This window comes from Acomys minous (genome assembly GCF_964271855.1).
Source record: "Acomys minous genome assembly, chromosome: 1".
Classification (NCBI taxonomy): domain Eukaryota; kingdom Metazoa; phylum Chordata; class Mammalia; order Rodentia; family Muridae; genus Acomys; species Acomys minous.
Genome location: NC_140483.1, coordinates 55,619,861 through 55,644,543, shown reverse-complemented (window position 1 = coordinate 55,644,543; position 24,683 = coordinate 55,619,861). Strand labels below are relative to the sequence as shown.

Here is a 24,683-nt window from a genome sequence, read left to right as displayed (position 1 = left end):
GGAAAAAGAGGATTCCCAGCCTTCCCACAGAAACGGGAGCCTGAGGGCTCGCTTGGCCCCTGCTATGGTTTGAATGTCCCCTCTAAAACACCTCTAATTGTCACTGACAGTATTAAGACGTGGAGCCTTTTAAAAAGTGACTAGGCCTTGTGAGTTGGGTAATATCATTATTAAGGGAGTGGGTTAGCTATTTCCAGAGTGGGAACAGGATAGAGAGCAAGTGTTGAGTCCCTCTTCCTGTCTGGCTTGCCCATTCTCTGTACTCTGACACACAAAGCTCCTCGCTGGATGCGGGGGTTATGGTCTCAATCTTCTCAACCTCTAGGGCCTTGAGAAAAATCACCCTCTGCTGTTTCTAATTCACAGAGCCTGTGGCGTGATGTTACATGGCAGCTGAAAAGTAACCAAGATGGTCCTCTTTCCTAGGATTCCCCCTGGAGGCCTGCTTCTGGCCAGCCTCACCTTGGACATCTCAATTCTCACTCCTGTGGGGGCCCTTAGCCTCTCACAGTACTAGTGAGAGTCCCCAGGGTCTGTGGGGTCCAAGGTAGAGTGAAAAGGCAAGAGTGGGAGTGCTCACGTGGAAGGCTGGTCCAAGGAGACACAGGCCCGAGGGGTCCCTGAGAAGACCAGACTGACTCATAGAACTGACTTGATCATCTTTTCCAGATGACAGGTCTCGTTACCCAATCCCTGCAAGTCCCAGCAGTGTCCCAGCTCACCTATCTATGTCCTCCCGGGTCTGGGCACTAGCACCTGCCTGTGAGGTCTAGCTGGGGCAGTGGGGAGGTAGCACACTCCTCAAGGGGCCCTTACAGTTCCTCCCCCAGAGCTATTCCTGGCTTGGGTGCTCCCTGCCCCCCTGTCCCCCTCCCTGACCTGACCCCACAGCTGGGAATGGTTTGCTAGGGGTGGGGCAGCCCCTGCCTATATAAGCCTGGACCTAGCCTGGAGGCCCAGATCCTGTTGCTGACCCTTAAACACTCCACCTTGACCCCTTTGACCAGCTCTGAAATGACAGGAAAAGCCACCTCTGAGGCTTCTGTCTCTAGTCCAGAGGAGACAGCGCCTGAGCCTACCAAAGCACCCACCACAGAGCCTTCTGGAGAGATGGCAGCCTCAGAATCCACTGGGCAAGAGCAGGCTCCAGAGCCACAGAAGCCTGGGTCTCAGGCACAGGACCCTGCAGGCCCTGAAGCTTCTGCCACACCCGCTACCACTAAGCCCGAACCTCCAAGTGAAGGTGACTAGAGTTGGGGGCAGGTGGAGAGGGGGGGTAGGTACTCAGAGAGGGGCTCTTCTTCTCACCCTGGCTTACCCCTCAGATGTCCCCAGTGCCCCACTGCGCCTGACCTTGGAGGATGTGAGCCACAGTTCCTTGACTGTGAGCTGGGAGCCCCCCGAGAAGCTGGGGAAGCTGGGAATTCAAGGCTATGTGTTGGAGTTCTGTCGACAGGGAGGTGAGCACGGGGCTGAGTCCTGATTCTACCCAGCTGGAGGGGGTGGGGGGGGCACTAGGCAGCAGGGACAACCGCAGTCCTGCAATGGGCCAAGCCCAGATACAGAAGCAAAGAGAAAAGGTAGAAGCAGTGCCCTTACTGCCTGGCTATCACCACCTGCTCCAGCGGGACCTCTGACGGCACAGAGATGTCCGGTGACCTCAAGAAACCTCCCACCCTCCAGCTCCAGGGAGCCTCTGAGTATTAGAAGGGTTGGGGGGGGCATTGATCTGATCATCTTAGAGGACCCTTTGCAGGGGGGAGTTAACCCCAGGAGGCAGACAGTGTGGAAGAGACACGGGAAGGTGGGGACTGTAAAGTAGGAAACAGTGAGGACGGCTAGGAAAAGTACAGTCTCCCTCCCTGACAGCCAAGCCCCTACCTTGTTGTCTGTGACTCTGCGAATGGGCCCAACCTTCTCCAACCTTCCACATCCCTGTCTCTTGCCACCATACCAGAGCTTAGCAGTTTGGTGTTTCTAAGTCAGGGAAGGGAGCAAGAGAAACTATAACCCAAGAACGAGGTCAGCTTCTCTATGCCCCCCGCCCCTCGAGAAGGAAAGCCCCACCCACCCACGTGAGAAGGATGCCCGTGCCACATCGCTAAGACAGACATTCTCCACTGTCCTCAGCCTCAGAATGGGTGCCTGTGAACCCCCGGCCGGTGATGGTGACCCAGCAGACCGTGCGAAACCTAACCCTGGGGGACAAGTTCTTCGTGCGCGTGGCTGCAGTGAGCTCCGCAGGGGCAGGACCCCCAGCTGTGCTGGACCAGCCTGTCCACATCCAAGAGATCATTGGTAAAGACCCTCCTCGCCTCTTGCTCACAGACTGCATGTTAACGGGGAAACTGAGGCCGTGGGCAATGGGACCCGGGCAGCCATTTCCCCCATCTCACACTCACATGCACAAGCCACATGCTGACTGACGTGCCTTGCCTTGTGAAAGGTTCAGGTCCTTCAGCAACAAGAAAGAGGTCAATGAAGCCACTTCCCTGAGTGGTCCAGCCCCGCCCCCACCCCCACCATCAGAGAGCAGCTTCTTGCTGCCCAGAGATGAAGCTCAGGCTCCCAATGCTAGAAGCCATCTTGCTTCTTCCTAAACCCGGGTTCCAGGTTCCCTAGAGGTTTCAGAACACACGGGAGACCTGCTTGCCCCCTGTTGTCCCCTGACCCTGACAGAAAGAAGAGGAGGCTGTACAAACGGTCCATAAAGGCTTCTTCATCCCCCCCCCCAAAAAAAGCCAGGGCCTCTGTGAGGAGGACCCAGAGGCCAGCTGCTGTCCCTGTTGCTAATATTTCTATTTGCAGGGCGCGTTAGCCTTCGTCCTTCCCTGACTCCCCTTCCAAAGCTGATCGAGTTTCAGACTGTTAATGACAGTGAGTCATTTGGTCTGATCTCAGGTCTCTGGGGACAGTGCAGGGCCCCCAGGGTGAGGAGAGACACAGGCAAGCAGGTGGTCTGTGGCCTTCTTCACCTTCCTTCGTGTTCCTTGAGGTTGGAGGTCGGAGATAAAAAATCCCTACATTCCGAGTCGGGACCTCTAGGAAGAGAGAGGCTCCAAGGAGAAATACTGCTTTAAGGTCTGAGGCCTGAGGCGCAGACTGCCATAGCTCATCCAAACCAGGCAGCTCCCCAGGGACCCAGGGACTCCCACAGAGTCACCCAGTCTTTCGGTGGCCTTAGATTCTGATGCCCGCACAGGACTGCTCGTAGATGTCCAAGCTGCTGGACATCTGCTCTGGTGGTTTTCAAAAGCCAGGACATTATCTGGGTGAGAAGGGAAGTGAGGAGACCCCCCACACACTCTACCCCCCACCCCCCACCCCGCTGCTGCCAATGTCAGCAGCAGGATGTCTGTGCTGACTCTGGACTGACTGGCAGAGTCCCAGACCCTCCCCCAGGGCCCCAAGAAGCTCAGCCTCTGAGATGCCTCTGAGCCCTGCCTAGTGTTGAAAAAGCAAGCCAGACTCCTCACCTACTTCGCCATTAAAATTCCTCTGGCAGAAGAGAAGGGGATTTCCTGGAGAGAAAGGGGGGGGAGGCTCTGAACAAGTGGGGAAGACAGCCGGACCTCTCATGGGCTGGGCAGGGCAGGGCAGGGTGGGGGCCTTGTCCTCGGCTGCTCAGCTGTCCCCTTGTTGGCCACCTGGAGTTGACAGGCATCCCTGGCCTCCTGGAGCTGTCCCTGGAGCATTCCAAAGCGTGATGCCCTGTGAGCCAAGTGCCTGCTCAGCTAATCCTCGGAGACACAGTGTCCCTTCTTACCATATCCTCCTACATGCCACTGACCAACTGCTGCCACCTGTTTGCTGCTTAGGAGGCTCAGGCTCTGTCCCCACACTGTCCCCCAGGGGCAGGAATGACTACAGTTCCCTTGGTTTATTCAGTGGCCCCTGAGTAAGCTCTGTCAGGAATGGGTTCCCTATGGGAATAGGGAGCCTGCCACCATGACACCGGAAGACTGAGACAGAGGAAGAAATGTGTGGGCCTGCTCTATCTTCTGTACAAAGAGGCTGAGCCTCCTAGGAGGCCTGGAAGCAGAGACTTGAGCCAGTGAGCTCCTGGGGTGCAGGCTCTGAATCCGGGAGGGCACAGGCAAACTGCTTCCTTCTCTAGGCACGGTGGATAACAGGTGCAGAACCTGCCTCCCTCCAGGGGGCGACAGAGAGCCATCCAGGCCCATCTGGAGCTTGAGAATGCCTGGGCCCCGTGGGCAAATCCCAGCCTGGCAGGGTTCAGGTGCCAAGGGAGTGGCGGAGATACCAGCCAGTTCACACCGCAGAGTCCCCTGACCTCTCTGGAGCCTCTGAGTTCTCAGCTCCCCAAGGGCCTTAAGGGCTTTAGGTCCCTCGGTTTTCGGCATTTGATGGCTTTACCCTCCCAGTGACGAGGCAGGCCCAAACTAGTGGGAACCTAGTAGGTGGGAGCTGTGCTGTCTAGCCAGGAACCCACGCTTGCTTTCCCCCCTCTCCTGCCTCAGAAGCCCCCAAGATCCGAGTTCCCCGACACCTTCGCCAGACCTACATCCGCAAGGTGGGAGAGCAAGTCAACCTGCAGATCCCCTTCCAGGTAGGCATGCCTCGCTGTGTGACACGTGCCTGATGTGTCAAGGGATGTAAGGGTTCTCACTGGAGTCTGCCTGTGGCCCACACAGATGGCCGCCTCTTCCCCGTTTTGCATATAACTCAGCTGTGGCTAGACAGATAGGCAGCCAGCCTCCAGGGCAGGCCACACACTGAGGACATGGCTCTGGGCAGCAACTGTGGGGGCACAGCTGGAATGGGGTGGCAGTGGGGTGCTTATACCAATCTCTACTCACCCCAAGCCTGTCTTTGTCAGGGCAAGCCCAAGCCACAGGCTTCCTGGACCCACAATGGCCACGCCCTGGACAGCCAGAGGGCAAACGTACGCACCGGGGACCAGGACTCCATCCTTTTTATCCGCTCAGCTCAGCGCGAAGACTCAGGCCGCTATGAGCTCACAGTGCGCCTGGAAAGCTTGGAAGCCAAGGCCAGCATTGACATCTTGGTGATTGGTACGAGGGCAGAGGGGAAAGGGCTGTTTCAAAACCATTGCCCTGCCTTCCCACCCCTGAGCTGATGGTGGGTTAGGGAAGGCTGGGGGTATCGTGGCAAGTGTCAGATCTTGGGTGTGGAGACGTTGCAGTGGACCTGTGTCTCCTCACTTCCCTTCATAACCCGCTCCTGCAGAGAAGCCTGGGCCTCCGAGCAGCATCCGGCTACTGGACGTCTGGGGTTGCAATGCTGCCCTCGAGTGGACTCCACCCCAGGACACAGGCAACACAGAACTCATGGGTTACACAGTGCAGAAGGCAGACAAAAAGACAGGGGTGAGGCTGGCTGGGGGCCCAACAGGGATGGGGAAAGAAGTGGTCCAGCCAAAAAGGTCCATCCCACTAAAAGGCTTTGGATGGAAAACCCAGGCCAACTACTGCTGACTGTGGTCGTGGGCAAGCCTCTGCCCTCTCTATACCACAGTCTGCAGGGTGCACTGCACTAGGTTGCTATGGAACCACCTTACGCATATAAATCATCTGGGGATCTGCTAAGTGTAGATTCTCATGCAGGCGGTTGGGCAGGGAGCTAGGAGCCCACGTGTTTAAACAGTGCCCACGGAATGAGGCTGTGTGTCTGCCCGCCACAGTTTGAGTAGTGAGGCTCATATGACTGTCCCAGGGGGGGTCCTTCTCCTGCCTCCAAGCCCCTCAGGCCCAATGCTGGGTGGTTCAACCTCCCAAATCTGAGACATGGGGTGAGGCCCTCTGATGGGGAGATTTGGGTGAGCAGGAAAGGCACGGACTGGGTAAGAGCGGAGTGTAAGCCAGCCATGGTCTCTGCAGCAATGGTTCACAGTGTTGGAGCGCTACCACCCTACCACCTGTACTGTCTCAGACCTCATCATCGGCAACTCCTACTCCTTTCGGGTCTTCTCAGAAAACCTGTGTGGTCTCAGTGAGTTAGCCACCACCACCAAAGAGCTGGCTCACATCCAGAAGGCAGGTAAGTGGCTTTGAGCCTTTGGGGCAGGAAACCGAAATCAGGATCGGTGTACCAGCGTCTCTCTCCACTTCTTCTTCCATGTCCCCACATCCCTGTCAGCTTCTAACCAGTCACTGCTCCCGGGAACAATTGTTACCTCCCCCCCCCCCCCCCCCCCGCTCTACCCCACCCCTCCTCACCCAACAGCTCTGCATGAGCTTACAGGCAAGAGAGGACACACACTGACAGGGAGTGACTTCATCTAGCCCAGTATGCCTGACTGATTTCAGCAAACATCAGAGCAAAGCCATGCAAATGAGCAGCGCCCCTCAGGAGGCTGTGTACTTTTTCTAAAGATGACTGGGGCTGTTAACGTCCCAACATCCCAACAGCCACACGATCTCCTCTGCACAGTGTCCCCAGTCATACACTCTGAAGGGTAAGGTGTGTGTGATAGACAGACCGGCAGTCTGTAACGACAGAGACCTCCCCACACAAAGACTGCCTGTGATATTTACTGTCCCACCAGGCATCTGATCAGTGGGGTCAAAGGTGAAGCTCCAGGACTTTGACCCCTTGCCTACCCCAGATCCTCTCCGCACCACAGGAATACACCGATCCTGGAAGCCACACTCTTAATTATTACTCATTTAATTACGTTTATTGGTGAGTGGGTGTGTGTTCACATGCAGGCACGCATGTGGAAGTCTAAGGACAACTTGTCAGTTCTCTCCTACCATGTGGGTCCCAGGGATTGAACTCGGGGTGTCAAGCTTGGCGGCGAGCACCCTTACCCGCTGAGCCATCCCACTCTCCCTGGAAGCCACGCTCTTCCTTGACGTCATCCAGTGCAGCACAGCCATAAGAATGTTGTGTTTAAAAAGGAAAGCTGTCCAGGTCTCAAAGACAGAAATGGAATGTGATGGTCACCTTCTGCCACACTCCTCTGTGGCTCTGGTTTTCCCCGCCCACTGCTCTCTATCCAGCGTCAGCCCTGCTCGGCTAGGCTTTCTCTGGTGTCTCCACATGTTGGCCAGGCTGAGCATCCCAGAGCTTGGGGTTGAGGCCAGTCTTCTGAAGCCCCTTGCACATCTGTAACCTTGAATTCCTCCCCCGAACCCAGATATTACTGCCAAACCTAAAGGGTTTATCGAGCGAGACTTCTCAGAAGCGCCCTCATTCACCCAGCCCCTAGCTGACCACACCTCCACTCCTGGCTACAGCACTCAACTTTTCTGCAGCGTCCGAGCATCACCTAAGGTGAGTGGGGGAGGGGGGCTGGTGAGGCTGGTAGAGGCAGCAGGGTTGAAGCTTACTCTTGAGAGCTGGTCCCAGCCCATGATCTTACTTCCTTATCCCTCCCCTGACCTTGCCTCCAGCCCAAGATCATCTGGATGAAAAACAAGATGGACATCCAGGGCGACCCCAAGTACCGCGCAGTTTCTGAGCAAGGGGTCTGCACCCTGGAGATCCGGAAGCCCAGCCCCTTTGATTCTGGAGTCTACACTTGCAAGGCTGTCAATGTGCTAGGGGAGGCCTCTGTGGATTGTCGGCTGGAGGTCAAAGGTAGGGGAAGTCAGAAGGCTGCTCTTAGTGCCCTGCCATAGAGAACAGGTCGAGTCCCTCTTTGGAGCTGGGCTAGATGTAACTTAGAGTGTAAATTGGAGCAGGAGACAAGGGGGAGGGGTGGGTCAAGGACAGTTTGTGTGCCTTTCAAAGTGGGAAGATGTTCTAGTTGGGGAACTGGGGTGCTGGGGTCGTTGACCTTGAAGCTTTCCGTTCCCTCCTGTCTTCCCCCCCAAGCTCTAACCTGTGGCTCTCTTTCAGCCTCTGCCACACACTGAAGGGCAACATGAGCAGAGACTGGGACAAGGAGACCGGTGAGTGGCTGGACCCCACTCCTTCAGCTACCAGTCAGAGCACCGTGTCACAGGGATCAGAAAGGGAGATTTCACCTCCCAGGCACAAAATGTCACTGGAGAGGGGCGAGGGAGGGAGAAGAGACGGTGGACAGATCTGGTTTTGCAGCTGAAGTCAACTAGCATGCATGTTGAGTTTGGTAAGGACGGTACAGAGCTGGGCCGTGCCGGTGAGATCCGGACGGGAAGGCTACATCGACTGGGCACAGGATGGGGTCTAGTCTTGGCCTTGAGTGACTGCAAACATAGACATTCCCTTTACACCCATTTTCCTCATCAGAAAAATAGGGACCCAGCCCTTGCCCTGCTTTCTTCATTTGTTGGTTCTGAGGCTCTGGGTGAACCAGAAAGTCTCTAGGGCCGCACCAGGCAGAGCTCCACACTGGGAAATGAGCCTGTGGAAGGAAGAGGAGGCTCTCTATCTGACTTCCCAGCATCTCTTCTGGCAGCTTGGTCACATACCAGGGCTCAGAAGGACCAGGGCTGCTAGGTCCTACAGACCTGAGGATCGGGTCCTCAGGCTTAAAAATGTCCCTCCACAGATACCAAAGAACAAGATACCACAGAAACAGCTAATGGCAAGGCCTGGAGACTTCCTTCTACCAGAGACTGGAGTCCAGACCCAAGAGTGAGCCTGGCAGGCCCTGGGTCAGGCCGCCCGGGTGTAAGAGGGCCCCAGAGGTTCAGAGAATGGCACCCCCAGTGGAGTTGTACACTGGGGGAGAAGCATTCAAATAAAGGTGTGTGGTGTTATGGCGTGGGGCTTCTGTGGCCGTGAATGTCATGGCGGATGGGAAGATCTTATGCTACTATGACGGGAGACAAATGAGGAGAGTGCCAGCAAGGAGGGTCTCATGACGACACCAGACATTTTGGAGACAAGTGAGTGCTCTGGTTATCGCTCTCTGATTCACAATGTGCCACCCTAAATGCGTAACTATAGCAACAGACGTGGCATCGCTGAAACCGTCCTAGTTCCATCTGCCTGCGCACCCCTCTCCTAGCTTCTCCCACACCCCGCCATTACATCATCTTCTCTGCTGAGGTCTGGTTGCCCTCTGACAGTGCTGGGGTAGTGCCAGCATTGCACTCTCCACGAGGGTTCACGGTCTTTTATTAGGCATTGGGGCCTCTTTGAAAGCCAGAGTCGCCTGTCCTCCACCTGAGGGAAGAGCCTGGAATCAAGACTTGGAGTCAATTTTCACCCTCAGAACCTGTCACCCTCCCCTGCCTATTGTCTGTCCATGCAGGGAAGAAATCCAGGCTCAGCAGGCTATGGATTGGTCCTAAGTGAGACTTACCCTCCACATGCCTACACTCTGTAGCACAGCCTCTGAAGTCCCTGAAAACTGAGATAAATCCACCCACCAAGAGCGTTTTGGATATTTAACTGCCATCAAGGCAAGCCCTCACACTAAAGAGAGTGGTCTCCTTTGGTCTGTCTGGTCTGGCCTGTCACACTCCACACCAGGAGTCATGGTCACCTGGGATGTATTTGGATGCTTTCCTCACCCTCCTCCCCTCAGGAAGAATGCTCCCAAGGGCTACCCTTCCTGGCGCGCTCTTCTCCTGGGGCCAAGGAGCAGAGATGGTGTCACCCAGGAGAGTCCAAGCAAACCTGTCTCTGAGAGTTGGTGAAGTTTGGTGGCCCAGACAGAAAGTTACACGGAGACTCCCAGGAAGTTCAGGGCAAGAAGGGCTCAGTGCTGCCCCCTGCTGGCTATCTGGAGCCAGCACCTACCGCACCATGCTTATTCCCAAAGGCTTAGAGTCCTGCGGGGAGTTCCGGACTGTGAATAAAGCAAGCGTGAGAGACCATCCCAGGACCCAGCCATCCCTTCTACCTCTCCCAAGTATAACCCCAGGCTTCTCTGGGCAAGGAAAGCAGGCGTCACAGCACCTACATGGATAGGAGCACAAATCCTTGGAGGTGGGGCTGAAGTCTCTTTTCCCTGGGGTTTGCTATCCTTTCCTACAGAACAGTAGAGAAAGCAAAGCCAGGGCATACCCATTTCTATTTATCCCTATACCTCTAAAAAGGCCTCATCATCTCCTTGAGGTTGGTCCCTTGGGCCACCAACACCTAGTAACAGGCTCCACTTAGTGACTGTAGGCATCAGAGTATTCTAGCCCCGAATCTCTGTACTGCTCAGAGAACAACCAGGAACGGGGCACGCAAAAACATTCCTCTCACCTACTCCAGGTCCCTGCAACAGTCTGTCCCACCTCCAAGCCTCCTCCAGGTCCCCTAGGACAGGGCAGCTGGCTCACTTGAAGAAGAAGCCCTGCTCTATGGCATCTCCTCAGAGCCTCCCTGGTGCCCACAGCCCACATCCCAGCTGGGGAGGAACAGTGAGACAGTAGGGACACAAGGGCTGAAGAGAGAGCCGCTGGCTGTGGGGGCAGGCGGGAGCAAGGAAGAGTCTAGTCATCAGCTTTCTCCTCTGGGAGGTTGTCGTCGATGGGAGGTTTGGGCTGGCACCGGAAATGGTCATTCCAGATCTTCAGAAAGGTGACCCGGAACTTGTGGATTCGGAAGGCGTAGACGATGGGGTTCATGGCCGAGTTGCCGTGCGTGAGGAAGATGGCAATGTAGATGAGGATGCTGGGTTTCTGGCAGGTGGGACAGAAGAGGGTGATGCAGTTCAAGATGTGCAGTGGCAGCCAGCTGAGGGCAAAGAGGAAGAGGATGAGGGCCAGGGACTTGGCAATCTTCAGCTCCTTCCCGTAGTACTTCTGCGGGTCGCCGGAGGATGCTGACACTTTTTTGTTGAGCTGCTTGCGGATCAGGTAGAAGACTTCCAGGTAGATGAGGACCATGAGGAGCAGCGGTGGCAGCACCCAGACGAAGAAGTTGAAGTAGACCATGTACTCCATGCTGATAACCTTCTCGAACTCACACCTGATCACGGGCTCCCCCACACTACCGTTAGCTGCCCACGCTTGCTCCACCACACTCAGGTTGTTCCAGCCGAACATGGGTGTCAGGCCTACCACAAGGGAGAGAATCCAGCAGCCAGCTATGGCCACTGCTGCCCGCCGCTGGGTCACCACTGTCTTGTACCTACAAGGAAAGAGAACAGGTGTGAGAAGCAGTCCCCGTGATTGTACGTGGGTCCCTCTCCTGAGGCTGATCTACTCCTAGGGGGCTCTAAGGGGAGGCTTCTCCACATCCAAAGTCTATTGTGTGTGTGTGTGTGTGTGTGTGTGTGTCTGTCTGTCTGTCTGTCTGTCTGTCTGTCTGTCTGTCTCTGTCACCCAGGGGCCTAATCTTTAGAACCTAAGATTAGCCCAGAGTTTGTAAAAATCTAGCCTCATTTCTCCTCCAGCAGAGGGAGAAAATCCTGACTAGTGATAAATATAATAACAGAAGCCAGACGATGGTGGTCCACGTCATTAATCCCAGCACTTGGGAGGCAGAGGCAAGAGGATCTCTGAGTTCAAGGCCAGCCTGGTCTAGAGAATGAATTCAGGACAGACAGGCTTATATAGAGAAACCCTGTCTCAAAAAAAAGATAAAAGAAAGAAAGAAAGAGAGGAGAGAAAAAAGATAGAAAAATAAAGAAAGGAAGGGAGGAAGAAAGTAACAAAGAACATCTCTTAAGAGTCTTAAGCAAATGGCCCAAGGACAACTTGCTCACTATGCCGACCTTGACCTTACTGGTTTTTCGTTGTTGGGTTGTAACAACCCTAGGGGTGGCAGTATAAGGACAGCCCACTAGACAGAGGTTGGAAATTATCATGAAGCCTTCCCAAGGCCACACAGAAGCTAACAGAACCGTCCTGTGCTCCTGTCCTGTCTCCACTTGCCCGAAGAGTCAGATGATAAACAAACCAATAGCCTCCCAAGCAGCCTTTCCCCACCAGGCCCACTTCTTCTGGTCCTGTTCTGTTTTGCTGTGAGCATCTCTTCTCCTGCCTCTTTGGCTTCCCATTGGCCTAGTCATTACACGGGTGGGTGTCAAGGACCAACTCAGCAATGCTCAACTAATTAGGACAATTCTCAAGGAAGAAAGCCTGGTGTTTGCTGAGCATCTGCTAGCACTTCCTACTTCCTCTCACTCACTCACTCCCTGGCACACTTGCATGGGTGCTGTTCTTAGCAGACGCTTGTCAAGGCTTTCTGCGTGGGGCACTGTTCTCCGCGCTGCAGACAAGATAAAAATGCCTGCCTCTGCCTCTACATAGTTCACATTTCTTTGTCTTTTTAAAAACACGATTCATTTATTTTTATTTTTATATACATTGGTGTTTTGCCTGCATGTATATCTGTGTGAGCGTGTTGGATCCCCTACACCTGGAGTTACAGACAGCTGTGAACTGAGATGTGGGTGCTGGGAATTGAACTCAGGTCCTCTGCAAGTGCAGACAGGGCTCTTAAAAGCTGAGCTATCTCTCCAGGCCTTGTTCAAGTATTTTTAATCTTTTATTACATTTAGTGTGTGTGTGCGCATGCATGTGTGTGCATGCACAAACACACATACCACAATGCTCCTGTGGAGGTTGGAGAACAATTTGGGGGAACCAGTTCTCTCTGTTCACCATGTGGGTCCCAAAGATCATTGTCAGGCATGACAGAAAGGCCTTTTTTTTTTTTTAACCCAAGCCATTTTGGGCAAAGTGAGGCTAACACAAAAGCAAGGAAATAAGGGTACTGCATCACGATGTGCCCTGCAGAGCAAAGTGATGCCAAGAGGTAGAGTTTTCCACCTTTTCCAGGTCTGCAGACACAGAGGGCATGCATGTTCAGAATGACTGGCGGGAGACAAGGCTGCCTATCAGCCAGCGGTGACAGCCTCTCTTGCCACTGAGAGTCGAAGGTTTTTACTAATATCCCTGGGGGCTTCCCATTTCTTTTAAAGTCACCACTACCCAGCAACCAGCCATAGTGTCCTCTGCCTGCACTCTAGCGCGGAAGAGAGTGCCAAAGGCGGGGGCCTGCCCAGCTCTGTGCCAAGGAGCCGGCAGAGTGGCAGCAGCTTGCCCAATTGTTATTTTCCAATGCAGCTCCTGGAAGGGATGGGGCGGCCTCTTGAGCACTGGGCTGCAAAGGGGCGGGGGTAGGGGGGATTCCAACTGTTTCCTTCTGTCCTGTGCTGGAAGGATCTGCAGCCTTCTCTTTCTTAGCCCCAGTTCTTCCGACACCCACCTGCTCCTGCAGGTGAGGAAGATGAGAGGGTAACTGAGAGAAACAGATGCTCCTCTGAAAGGCCAGCATTAGAGGGGCCTTTGGAACCTCCTATCTGTCCCTTCATCCTAGCCAAGAGAGTGAGGACACCGGCCCTGCCCACCCCCACCCCTGGCCTCTGTGATAACAGGATTCTTGTGTTCCCAAAGTATCAAGAAGCTGTGGAGCTGGCTGGTTCCCCGGTGTCTCACTCCGCCACTGCGGTGGAAACCATTCTCCTCCCTCGTATCTGCAGCAGAGCGGCCAGGCTGCTGCATCCATTGTAGTCAGAAGACCTGAAGGTGGGCACAAGAATCTGCAGCTTGCTAACTCAATTCCTCCTTCCTGCCTCAGAGGGTGAGGATGAGAGAAAAATAAGATAATATGTGTTCAAATACTCCGCAAATACCCTCTTAATACTCCCCAGCCTGAGCTGTTACCCCACCGAGCCCCTAGACAAACGCGTACCGGCAGCATCCCAGTGCTTCTAGGAGCTCAGCAAACACAGTCCTAGTACTAAGTCAAACAGCTAACCCAGGTGCGGCTCATGGGGATCTTCAAGCCCCTTCCCCCACAAGTTACCGACAGGAATTGATAGGAAAGACCACAGAAAGGCAGACCGCCACCCTATAGGGTACCGTCTTGACTCTTGTCTGGTGGAAAGTGGTTAGACAAGATGAGCCTTCCCCAGAGCAGAGGGGCTGCACACATAATGGGGAGGGTGGGGTCAAGGGCTCTGCTCCCAAGTCACTGTGCATCAAATCTTTCCTTTATAACCCTTTTATAGTTTGTAAAGCCATTTCAGGGGAAAATGGGAGGGAGGAATGGGAGGATACAAGGGATGGGATAACCATTGAGATGTAATAGGAATAAATTAATGAAATAAAAATTTAAAAATATAAAGTTTTAAAATAAAAAAAAATAAAAATAAAAAAGGAAGCCGTTTCACAGCCGGGTCTCCGGAGACCTCCGTAACCACGGCTGTGTTGGCGTGCGGCACATAGCAGAACGGCAGTAACATGGATTAGAATGCATACCTGCCCGGGTCTCCTATCTCCAAGCCCCAGACCTCCTTCAAGAGGAGGACCCCAGGATAACGGGGTCGTTTAGATACAGATGGGGGCGGATTCAGAATATCCTTTGCTCTAAACATGGGGAAAACTGGACCTGCTGAAGAAGGTGACCTCACGTGCTGAGAGGAGCGGGCGGGGGGGGGGGGGGATGTCTATCCCAAGACCCACATACGGACACTGATGACACAGAAGAAGGGCACCGACAGTGTCCCAGATGGAAGAGAGGACCGCCTGGAAAGGGGCCTCCTCCCCCTCCCCCCTTACCCTTCCTGACTGCCCAAAGCCCCTGGGGTTAAAGCTTTCCTGGGGCTCCTCCAGCACCGGGTCCCAGTCGACCCTGCAGTACAGGGTATCAGCTCTCATCTGTTTTTCTTGCTATTTTCTCCTTGGTGGGAAAAACTAGACCCAGGACCTTGGCTGAGGTGGGGCAGGCTCACTGGGGCCAGGGGAGACACTCGCCTCTCCTTCTGCCTGATGCCTGGGGCGGGGCCGTGGAAGTTGTCTCCCATGCTTGGGGATGTCTCTCTTAAGTCCAGACCTAAGTCCTCACCACCCTCAGGGTCTGTGCTGGGGAGTCTTCAGTCTCAGACAGTGGGAATGGAAAAGCAGTAAGGCAACCACCGCTTAAGGATTTAGTAGCGGAAGTGACAGCCATGGGGCACTTACTGATGATCCCAGCACTTGAGGGGAGAGGCAGAAGGATCAAAAAGATCAGGGTCATTCTCAGCTACATAAAAAGCACGAGCAGGGGGCTGGAGAGGTGGCTCAGAGGGTAAGAGCACTGTCTGCTCCTCCAGAGGTCCTGAGTTCAATTCCCAGCAACCACATGATGGCTCACAGCCATCTATAATGAGCTCTGATGCCCTCTTTCAGCACACAGGTGTATATACATAAAATGAAAATAAATAAATAAACAATATATTTTTTAAAAGAAGCATGAGCAAGCCTGGGCTACATGAGATCCTGTCTCAAAAAAAAAAATCTTTTTAAGACAAGATTTAATGGAAGGCTTCGAGCTGGGTGTGGTAGCACATCTCTACATCTGACCCTTGGAAACAGAGGCAGAAGGATCATGTAGTGAGATCCTGCTTTGCCGTCACCCTCAAATGTAACTCACATCATGTCTCCCTCCTCCTACCATGTGCGTTCTGGGGACCAAACTTAGATCGTTGGACTTGGCATCAGGAGCCATCTTTACTTTCTGAGCCCTGTCACAAGTACTCAATATGGTGTCTTTTAAAAGCCAAGACATTCCAAACACCGTAGCGTGCATTAGGAGGCATCTCTCTGTCAATGGCAACAACGTGAAAATACTGAATACCCGGAGTAAAGGGGTGTCGGCAACCCTGAGATGGAGAGGGGGAGGACTCAGGAAGGAAGGAAGAGGCTGCTGTTGACCTCTCAGTGTGAGGCGGAGAGGTTCACACATCTGTATCCAAATAGGGCAGGGCAGAGGAAACCGTGCTCCTCCGCTGGGCATCCAGCAGGGCTGCCACATGATTGGACGCTAAGGGAAGGGGCACCCGGGAATAACAGGTGGATAACTACAGTTCCATTGCTGCTTGGAGCTAACCTCCCATGCTGCCTTCTAAGAGCCAGAGAGCTTTGCTGATGGGATTCCACCCCTCTCTGATGGACCCCAAGCACTATTATTATCCCCATTTGATGACAGAGACTCACCAAGATCAGGACACATGCATGCCCAAGGCCTCTCAGGCTGGGAGAAGCAGAGGTGAAATCTTTAAGTCTGAGATGTATCTATGTCTAAAGCCTGGGCCACTCTGGGAGGCAAAAGCTGAATAGGTTTATGGCATGGAGTCCAGGAGACCAGAAAGGAGCCCTGAAAGCTAGGGCTGGGCAGGCATAGCCCTTGACTGAGACAAAGACCCGAGCGGAGAGCTAAATGACCACTAGCAAGGTATCCAGGCAAAGATGGGGGCCAGTGCCTCCCACACAGAAGGTACTGTGAGCATGGAGGCCAGGACAGCCTAAGGGACAGAGAGAGTGCCGCCAGGTCAGTCACAGGAGAGAGGAGCTCACTAGTCGGGCAGAGATCTGGCCAGGGACTGTCTCCTAGGGCCATAGTAAAGGCTCTAAGGCTTGTTGTAAGTGCAGAGAAGCCTCTTTCTACAAAGGAGTAACATGGTCCGTTTCTGGTTTTAAACGATAACACAGTGCCGAGTGGAAGTATGTTGTGGCAGGAGCTGAGGAAAAGCAAGAAAACTAATATGGCAAGCCGGGCGGTGGCAGCACACGCCTTTAATCCCAGCACTCAGGAGGCAGAGCCAGGCGGATCTTTGTGAGTTCAAGGCCAGCCTGGTCTACAAAGTGAGTCTAGGACAGCCAAGGCTACGTAGAGAAGCCCTGTCTTGAAAAAGCAAAACAAAACAACACTAAGAAGAACAACAAAACGACATGGCTACCAGATCAGCCACACAAGTAGGTGATAAGCACAGGGCGCCTCTGGTGGCGGGGGGGGGGGGGGGGGGTGGGGGGGGGCAGGGGGGCAGGGGGGGCGGGGGGGGGCGGGTAAGGGCGTGGCCTCAGAGGGCGTAGCTTCAGAATGTACTTGGGGAAAAGGTGAACAAGACGGCTAAGGGTGAACGTATGGGTGGAGGAAGGAATCAAGAGGACTAAATTTTAACATGACCAAAGCGGGTAACGGGGCCGTTATCTTTCAAGTGATCCTGACCCTCTCTCTCATCTTGCACTGAACCCCACACTGCTCATCTGAGAACCGAACCCCACCATCAGGAACATTCACCGTTTGCGTACCTGGGGGCACCCTATCGATTCAGGGCCTTTGCACTTCCTGTTCCTCTGGGAAGCCTGGGAGGCTCTTTCTCCCCTGTGGGGTCTCAGGTCACATGCAGCCTCCTCAGAAAAGATTCCGGGTTTATCCCGGAGGCTCTCACCATGTTTAATTATCCTGACAGAGGGACCACTTCCTGGCTCGATTTGGCCATTGGTAGGTAGTGTATGTGCTTCCTTCTAGTGCTGTGCAAAAGGTCCCTGAGGACAGAGCTGCTGCCCCCCACCCCACCCTGGCATGCTCACACTGTACCCCCAGTAGCTAGAACAGTGCTCAGTGACCACGCGTTGAATGAACAAATAAAAGCATGGGAAAATGGATTTGTGAATCCACGTGTCACTTAATCCAGAATGACCAGCTGAGAAGCCACCATGTGATACATCCTAGGAAGCCAGAAAGGAGGACACAGTGTCAGGCACTCCTTCAGAACCCCGGTGGGAAGCCAGCTGTGGTGGGGCACTACTTTAATCCCAGAACTTGGGAAGCAGGGAAAGCAGATCGCTGCGAATTTGAGGCTAGCCTGGTCTACGTAGGGAGTTCCAGACTAGCCGGAGCTACATAGTGAGACCCTGTCTAGAAAAAGCAAGCAAGCAAACAAACAAAAAGTATGAAAGGCAGCCTAGAGCAGGACCACAGAGGAGCAGGCCCTGGTTTATGCCCACCACACTGAGAGCCCAGGGACCTGGGGCCCAATCAGACAGTCACCAATCTCCTACTTGGTCCCTATGACATAGGCTATAGTTACAATGACCTCCGGCAGGAGGGATAAATAAGCAGGTGCTACTAGTCAGCCACCAACACATCCTGACAGCTTGGAGTCCAGCACTGTCCTTGCCCACAACTTCCCTGGTCCTCCAGTCTGCAGGACAGTGCAGCAGTGGCCTGCTGAGACCCAGCCGGGAGTCCTGCAGTGGCTGGCTCCTCGTGAGTCCTTTGCCTCATGAATGCCCTCTTTCATGGATGAGATCACTTCCCCTTGGAGGCAGAAGGCGCAGCAGGTGGTGTCTCCCGGCCACAGCAGCAGAGGCGGGCTCTGCCTCTGAGTCCTTTAGGAATAAATTTTAGGCTGATACCAAGAACAATAAGGACAAGAAAAGCTTGCAAGGCCATCAGATGAGGAACTGAGCGCGAGACCTAGGCAGGCAAAGATGCTGATAGGGAGAAGGATAGTGGGGGAAGGAGAGAGCCCAGGCTGTAAAGAATCTTTGTATCTTTGAATGGCCAACCAGGAAGGTGAGAGGGTCCTTGCTGTCACTGCAGAAAGACTGGAGCCCACTGGTCCTGAAGCTGTCCTGGGCTTTGCCTCTTGGCTCAGCCTTGCTCTGTGGTACAGAGTGGCTGACCCCTGGTCCTGAGCAAGCTGGGTCTCAGAAACACTGACATGCTAGAGAGCCCAAGATGGAGCAGGGAGCCTGGCTCTCCATTCATCTTAGCCTGTGGACCTCAGGCAATGGTTGCATCATCCTTTTGGCTCTACCTGGTCCCACAAAGGCTCGCCACAGGCCAGCTTCCTTCCCTTCAGCCTAGGGGCCTCCTCCTGTTGTTGCTAATGCCTGGGTTACTGCAACATCCAGTTGGTGTCTCAGCTGCTCCATTACCTTGTAAGCAATCCCTGATGTTGGGAACACTTGAGATGGTGTCTGTTTGACCCCAGGAGCTTGGGAGGGGGGTTTGCAGCAAGAAGAACTGAGCTGTCATCTCAAAGAATGGCTGCAAGAGGTGGGGGATGACTGTGAGTGAGCTGGCCAGACACTGAGGTAGGCATTGACTCAGAAGAGAGGGAAAGCCAGCTGCGTGGTGGGCCTGGAAAAGGTTGAGGGTAGTTTGCTAGAGTGTCCGTCGGCTGTTGAGAGTCAGGCAGCGTCCTCAGGCCTGGACACCTGTTTCTTGTCTCCTGCTCTTTGTGCAGGCGCTGGGCATTGGGACAGGAAAAGGAGGGTTGGATGGGATGAGCTTGTGCCTGTCTGCACTCATGCAGTCCCCCAAGTCAGAGATGTCCTCCATGCGAGTCTTCCATGATGTGTCCTTGCATAGCCCTTGCGGAGATGGAACTCTATTTCACAACGCCGGTCCTCTCCTTCCTGCCTCCCTTCTTAAGGACAATCTCAGCCACTTGTAACTGGAAACTTGGATTTCAAAACCGAGGAAGTAGGGCTTTCAGACATATTAAACTACTTCCTGCAGAGAAATTCTTCCTCCCAGAGGAGAACAGGAAACCAGATACAATCAAAGGCGCTCGGCACACTCCAGGGGCCAAATATTTAACAGTAACATTTCCCAGAGGAGTCTGGCTCGGGAGCCCAGGGAGAGGGCCAGATGGGGGGGGGGGGGCTTAAGAATCCTGCTTGCTTGATCCCTGTGACGTCACCCAGCACTCCAACCATCAGTATCAACTGACCCTCCTAAAGAGAGGTGAGCTAGAACCCTAGGGCCAGGCTGAGAGGCAGGGGAGGGGTGGGGGCCGCGTCTCTAAACTTCCTGAATGAAAAGAGCTGGGTAAACTGATTAGGTCATTAGCGTAATGGGCCTTGCAAATAGCTCCTGGTCACTTGCTGAAGACAAACAACTCTACAGCCCAGTGGGGGAAGACAATTAAATTCCCAAGTGTGATTCAGGAACCACCTCTATTCTGAGCTACCGCCCTTTCCCTCCTTCAGGCTCAGAGTCTCTCTCAGGGTGCTGAGGGTAACGGAAGAAACACAGTCACTGTACAAAAGGAGCTCTGGGTCTGATGGGGGAGGCCCAGCCCCAAGCAGCTGAGAAGAGCCACCTGTGCTGCAGTGCGAGACCAAAGTCACTGTGCAGAGAATCCCCCGCCTGCTTCCAAGGTCACACAGATACCTGGCTTCCCAGTTAGCCACAAATTTGTGCACCTTGAGAGGAAGTGAACATCACTGGCTGTGTTCTGCTGTCCCCCAAAAACGGGGCTTGGCTGTGCCCAGTGGCTCTGATCCACAGGAGGCCGCAGGAATGAGGTGGGGGGAGGTAGGTCTCACATCTGGGGAAGGTAGCATTTCAAGGCACAGTTGCCTGTGGCACCCTTGCCTTTCTCTCTGGTCTGAAGTGGATCAGAACACCCCTTTGAAAACAGGAGGCCCAGCGGGTGGTCCTTAAAACTGCCTGGGCAACTGTGAGACACAGCCAACTTGTCTTCTCTCTGAAGACCAGATCCATTGACCACGTGAGAGGTGTGCCTTGAAAAGAGGGTAAACTCGGGGAACAGGGTGCAAAGATTAATACTGCCAGCCATGCTCTGCTCTCACTTGAGTCTCTCCAGCCTTCCAGGTAAAGCCAGGCTGAAGAAAAAACCAAGAAGCCTCACCTGCTGTGGAGTGGCTGACTCATCTAGTGGGGTGGGATGCATGCACAGACATTCTAATCTGTGTGTATCTTCCTGGCAGCACTGTCCTTGCTGGCAGGACTGAGCTGGTAAGAGGAGCACTGTTCCTTTTCCAACAGTATGGAGAGGCTTGTGGTCAGGGTTTGTGTGTGTGTGTGTGGGGGGGGGGAGCACTTGAACTTCTCACAGGCCTCTCCAGCTTTGCAGACTGGACACATACAGGGGCATCAGGGGCGCTCCAACCAGGCTAGCACACGGGGCAGGTGGAACAGGACAACGCTAGCAAGATGTAGAGTTCTCAGACTAGGAAAGAAGAGAAACCCTCACTGATGAAGTCAGGAACCCTAAAGGAGGCAGACCTCCTTGGAATAGCTAATTGGGGCAAGGTCCCAAGACCCCAGCGGTGGTCCAGGCTCTGGCACGAGTGAACAAAGGTTGGGTGAGATCTTTCCATTTGGGACAGCTGTGTAGTCATCTGGAGCACAAGGGATGGAAGAGAAGTGCTACAAGTACTGGCAGGTCATGGCTCCCTTCTAAAATGTGTCAGCCTCTCTGCCAGGAGAGCCGAGATCATCACTAACAGAAGGAGGCGCCCTGAGATACCCTTTCCCCCAGTTTGCAGCTTCTGATGGCTTCCCAGAGGCTGTCCCTCCTCGACCACGGTTTCCCTGCTCCAAACTATCCTGCAGAGAGGAAGATGGAGGGCAAGAAGGAAGGAGGGAGAATGGGTGCCAGCTGAGGGGAGAAGCGGATGAGCGCATGCGTGAAACCCAAGCTGTGTTTTCTCCCCATTAAAAGCTCACGGCCTTGAGGAGAAACAATTCTCTGGGCTTCAGAAGATCAGGCGATGGGGCCAGTTGAGTTTATCAGGCAGCAGCTCCGGGTGACTGTTTGTTATTGCGCCCAGCATGTTGAAGAAGCCCCGCTCCCCCACTCCCGGATCTGTGGGAAACACAGCTTCTGGAGAGATACAGAGCAGGGTGCAGGGACATCAGTGAACAAAAAGACACTGTTCGGCCTTGGAAGGCCGAGCTCGGGCCTTCCGTTTCTGTTTCACAGCCAGTTCTCCGAACCATTCTCCCAGTGTTGGGGAACCGGCTTGTTCCTGCTCTATCTGAGTGGTGATAAGAGTGGGAGGGGCTTGGGAATTTGCTTAGCTCACCATTAGACCCACCACCACCACCACCACCACCACCACCACCACCACCACCACCACCCCAGGACCCCGAAGCTGTGTCCCCTAGGAAGTTCTCTTAGGCAGTACCCAGTGTACAGGCTGAAGGTGAGGAGGCCAATGTAGGAGTGCCAACCAAGTCCCTCTTCCCACTTCCCATCAGATTAACATTCAGCCTGCCTGCACCCATGACCTGTTTCCACCATAGGACCATAACTTGCCCCTGCTGGAGATAACTTTGAAGACTCTAAATTGGCCCAAAAGTCAAGAAGGTTAAAACCAGGGAGGCAGCACCGATGAGCCTGGAGTCATGAGAGTTGAGGCCCTCACAGGGACGCTCTGCTCTGAGGAGGCAGCTACTCCCTAGAGCTCCCACCATCTAGCTGTTGGGCTCTGGGAAAAGATATGACATCTGGAGGAATAGGATAGGGTAAGTTCTCCACCCTGGAAAACACCCCCAAAGAAAGAATCCGTCTGCACCCTCAGATCTCCAAATTCACACTCAGTCCCACCTGCTATGTCAGGTGCCATGGCTCTCAGGGAGAAAGAGTCACAATGTCCCCAGCTTCCAGATTTCCTCTCCCTTGCACTCTAGTCCTAGAGGTTAGAACCCAGATTCCCAGCAGCTGGAGTCCCGGGACCTACAGATTCCCTACTGTCTCTGTACCGTGTGCTTTCCTGATGCTTTCTCTGTAAGGCACACTGCCTCACTGGCCAGGCTTGCAGAAACCCACCTTTCCTAGCCGGCAGCCACCAGTGAGAGCTGCTGCCCTGAGCTTTGGTCCCTGCCTCTGCTCCGGTGAAGGAAGTCCAGGTACACAGGTGCCCCAGAGGGTGGACATGGAACAATCAGAAATACCAGCTACCCAACGACAACGAGAAAACCAGTTCAGTGCCCACTCCCTAGAGCAGCCTCGGAACCTGCACACAGTAGGTACTTAATCATAGCCAGAAAGGGAAATGGAATGGTTAAAACAAAAGAAGTGGGTACTGTTAACCTGCTCCAAAGTCCACAGCTCAGGAGGTCCATGGGTCCTCTGGAAGACCGTACTATTGCTGTTCTGCTAAACGGAGACACGGCAAACTACCTCCGAAATATTTATATCTCTATCCATAGGGTAGTGTGACTGTCAGCCTTGTCAATCTGCTCTCTACACTAGGCACCAATGGATGCAGAGACTCCTAACTGGTTGGAGAGCTGAGTATGAGTGACTGTTGTTGACATCTCAGCACCAAATGGGACACTGAAAACCCCAGGGTTCAGGGAACATTGGGGAAGAGGGGGCAGAAAGAGTGTAAGAGCCAGAGGGGAGAGAGGAGCTGTCTTCTGGGCTCCTCGCAGCTGTGGTTGCCCGCACAAGGCCAAGCCATTAAGGTAGCTCAGCATCCCAGCAGGCAGCGCTAACTGGACTCAGTAGATTACGAAGTCAAGAGCAGAAGAAGACGTGAAGGTGAGAAGGACATGTTGGGCAGTGTCGGGAGTGTGGGGGGGTGGGAGGAGCAAGTTGGGGTGGATATGATCAAGATACATTTATACATGTGTAAAATTGTCAATAAATAAAAGATATTCTTTTTTTTTTAAGGTAAAGGGGCAGAAAGAGGAGAAAAGGAAACACAAACAACGACTTCTTCAAAAACAGCCACAAATACGGCATCTTTTAGGCCAACACAACCAATAAGCACTTTAGGTGTGACTGGAGTGGGGGGGGGGGCAGTAAGAAGCCAGCCTGAGACTTCTCCCCCTCTCTCAAGACCAACACCCTTCTTGGCAGGCAGAGGAGCCCAGTGCCTACCTCTCGTACAGAGGGTCCCCCGGTAGATCCCTCCAGATTTCCATTTGAAGGTCCTACCTCGCTCACTCCACTAACTTAGCTGGCTCCATGGACCGGGTAGCCACAGCTCCTCCCTCCACAAGCCCATCTCTTCACTGCCAGGCCTGAGTGGAAATGGTGGGCAGCCTTCTGTCCTGCCCTTCAGGCTGCCCACTCATTTGCATCCAGGGGGGGATAAAGCTGCAAGTAGCAGCTGGCAGGGAACCAGAGCAGGAGCCTGGCCAGGCAGCTTCTCTGGGGGTTGATCAATAAATCCACTTTCACTTGTTCCTTCCACTTCTGCGCAGCCTCATGAATCACAGGCAGGCATCTGCATGACCCCGGGTGAGGGAATCTTGGTTATGAGGGGTGGGGGTGGGGGAGGGGCTTATTAGATCAAAGCCTTTCTTTTCCATCCACCATTCACTTCCGAAGTGCCTTGCTCAGAGCTGGAAAAAAAGAAAACGCTGAAAGCCAGCAGTAAGAAGACTTTGGGGAACACACCAGGCAAGGCTCGGGAAGGACAGTCCTGCAGCCTCAGGAGGGGGTGGTATTTGAGAGTGGGAACAGGCACGTGGGGGAGGGGGAGTCTTCGCTTCCCAGCCAGTGTCCATTCCAGAGGCACCAGCTCCCAGGTCCCACAGAAGATTGGCTACCTCCCATTCGCTCCCAACCTTGCCTGCCAGACTCGTGTAGCTGGTACCCACCGTCTCTAACAGGCCAAAGCAACAGGACTCTAACATGGGCTTTAAAAAGGAACAGAGGGCCTGGGGTATAGTCATGCGTGCTTAGGTCAGCATCTCTGTGGATGACATCACTTCTCAGAACCTTAGCCCCCTATCCGCAAAGTGGAGCTTCTACCTGCAGATGTAGCTGGATGTAGCTGCCTTTGGCGCTGAAGTACACAAAGGCCTCTCTGCTCTTTCCAAAGCTGTCTCCAGGAGGCAGAGACCCATCTCTGTAGAAGAGCCCAGGTGCCCTGCCCAAGGTCATGTGCCTACCGCCTGGACCTGGAACTGCAGCTCACCAGGCACCTCTGAAGCTTACATTTCATTGTTGTTGTTTAACTTTGTTTTGGGATGATTCTAAATTTTATTTCTTTTTATCAACAAATTATAATCGTCCATGATTACGGGGTACACAGCAATGCTCCAGTATACGAATCCCTTCTGTGGCGAGTGGATCTCTGCTTTCAGAATTGCTCGAGTGGGTTCTGTTTTGTGTCTCACATGTGACACTCCCAGGAGGCTGTGAGAAATGTGAGGTTCAGGACTTTGCTCCCTTGTTCCCCAGGGTCCAGATCGGCTGAGCTTTCCAAGCTGGACGGTGGATATGAATCACCTGGGGCCCTTTTAAAATCAGATTATGATTCAGCAAGCCTGGGGTG

At 53.8% G+C, this 24,683-nt stretch overlaps 2 protein-coding genes across 7 annotated transcripts in view; one reads left to right on the top strand and one right to left on the bottom strand.

The window, feature by feature from the left end:
- Positions 1–945: 945 nt before the first annotated feature.
- MYBPH (myosin binding protein H) lies at positions 946–8,675 on the top strand. The gene is made up of 9 exons (XM_084789582.1): positions 946–1,243; positions 1,326–1,460; positions 2,131–2,298; positions 4,482–4,570; positions 4,841–5,036; positions 5,212–5,351; positions 5,862–6,021; positions 7,124–7,260; positions 7,380–8,675. Exons 1-9 carry the CDS (start codon positions 1,015–1,017, stop codon positions 7,605–7,607), a joined length of 1,482 nt encoding a protein of 493 aa, XP_084645708.1. The 5' UTR covers positions 946–1,014; the 3' UTR covers positions 7,608–8,675.
- Positions 8,676–8,812: 137 nt separating this feature from the next.
- The window catches only part of ADORA1 (adenosine A1 receptor), a 34,358-nt gene continuing 18,487 nt past the window's right edge, over positions 8,813–24,683 (bottom strand). For all 6 annotated transcript variants that reach the window (XM_084789556.1, XM_084789555.1, XM_084789552.1 and 3 more), the window contains one exon: positions 8,813–10,983. In XM_084789556.1, coding sequence (XP_084645682.1) covers positions 10,344–10,898 — 555 coding nt within the window. In that variant the 5' untranslated portion in view covers positions 10,899–10,983 and the 3' untranslated portion in view covers positions 8,813–10,343. The remainder of the gene's footprint in view (positions 10,984–24,683) is intronic.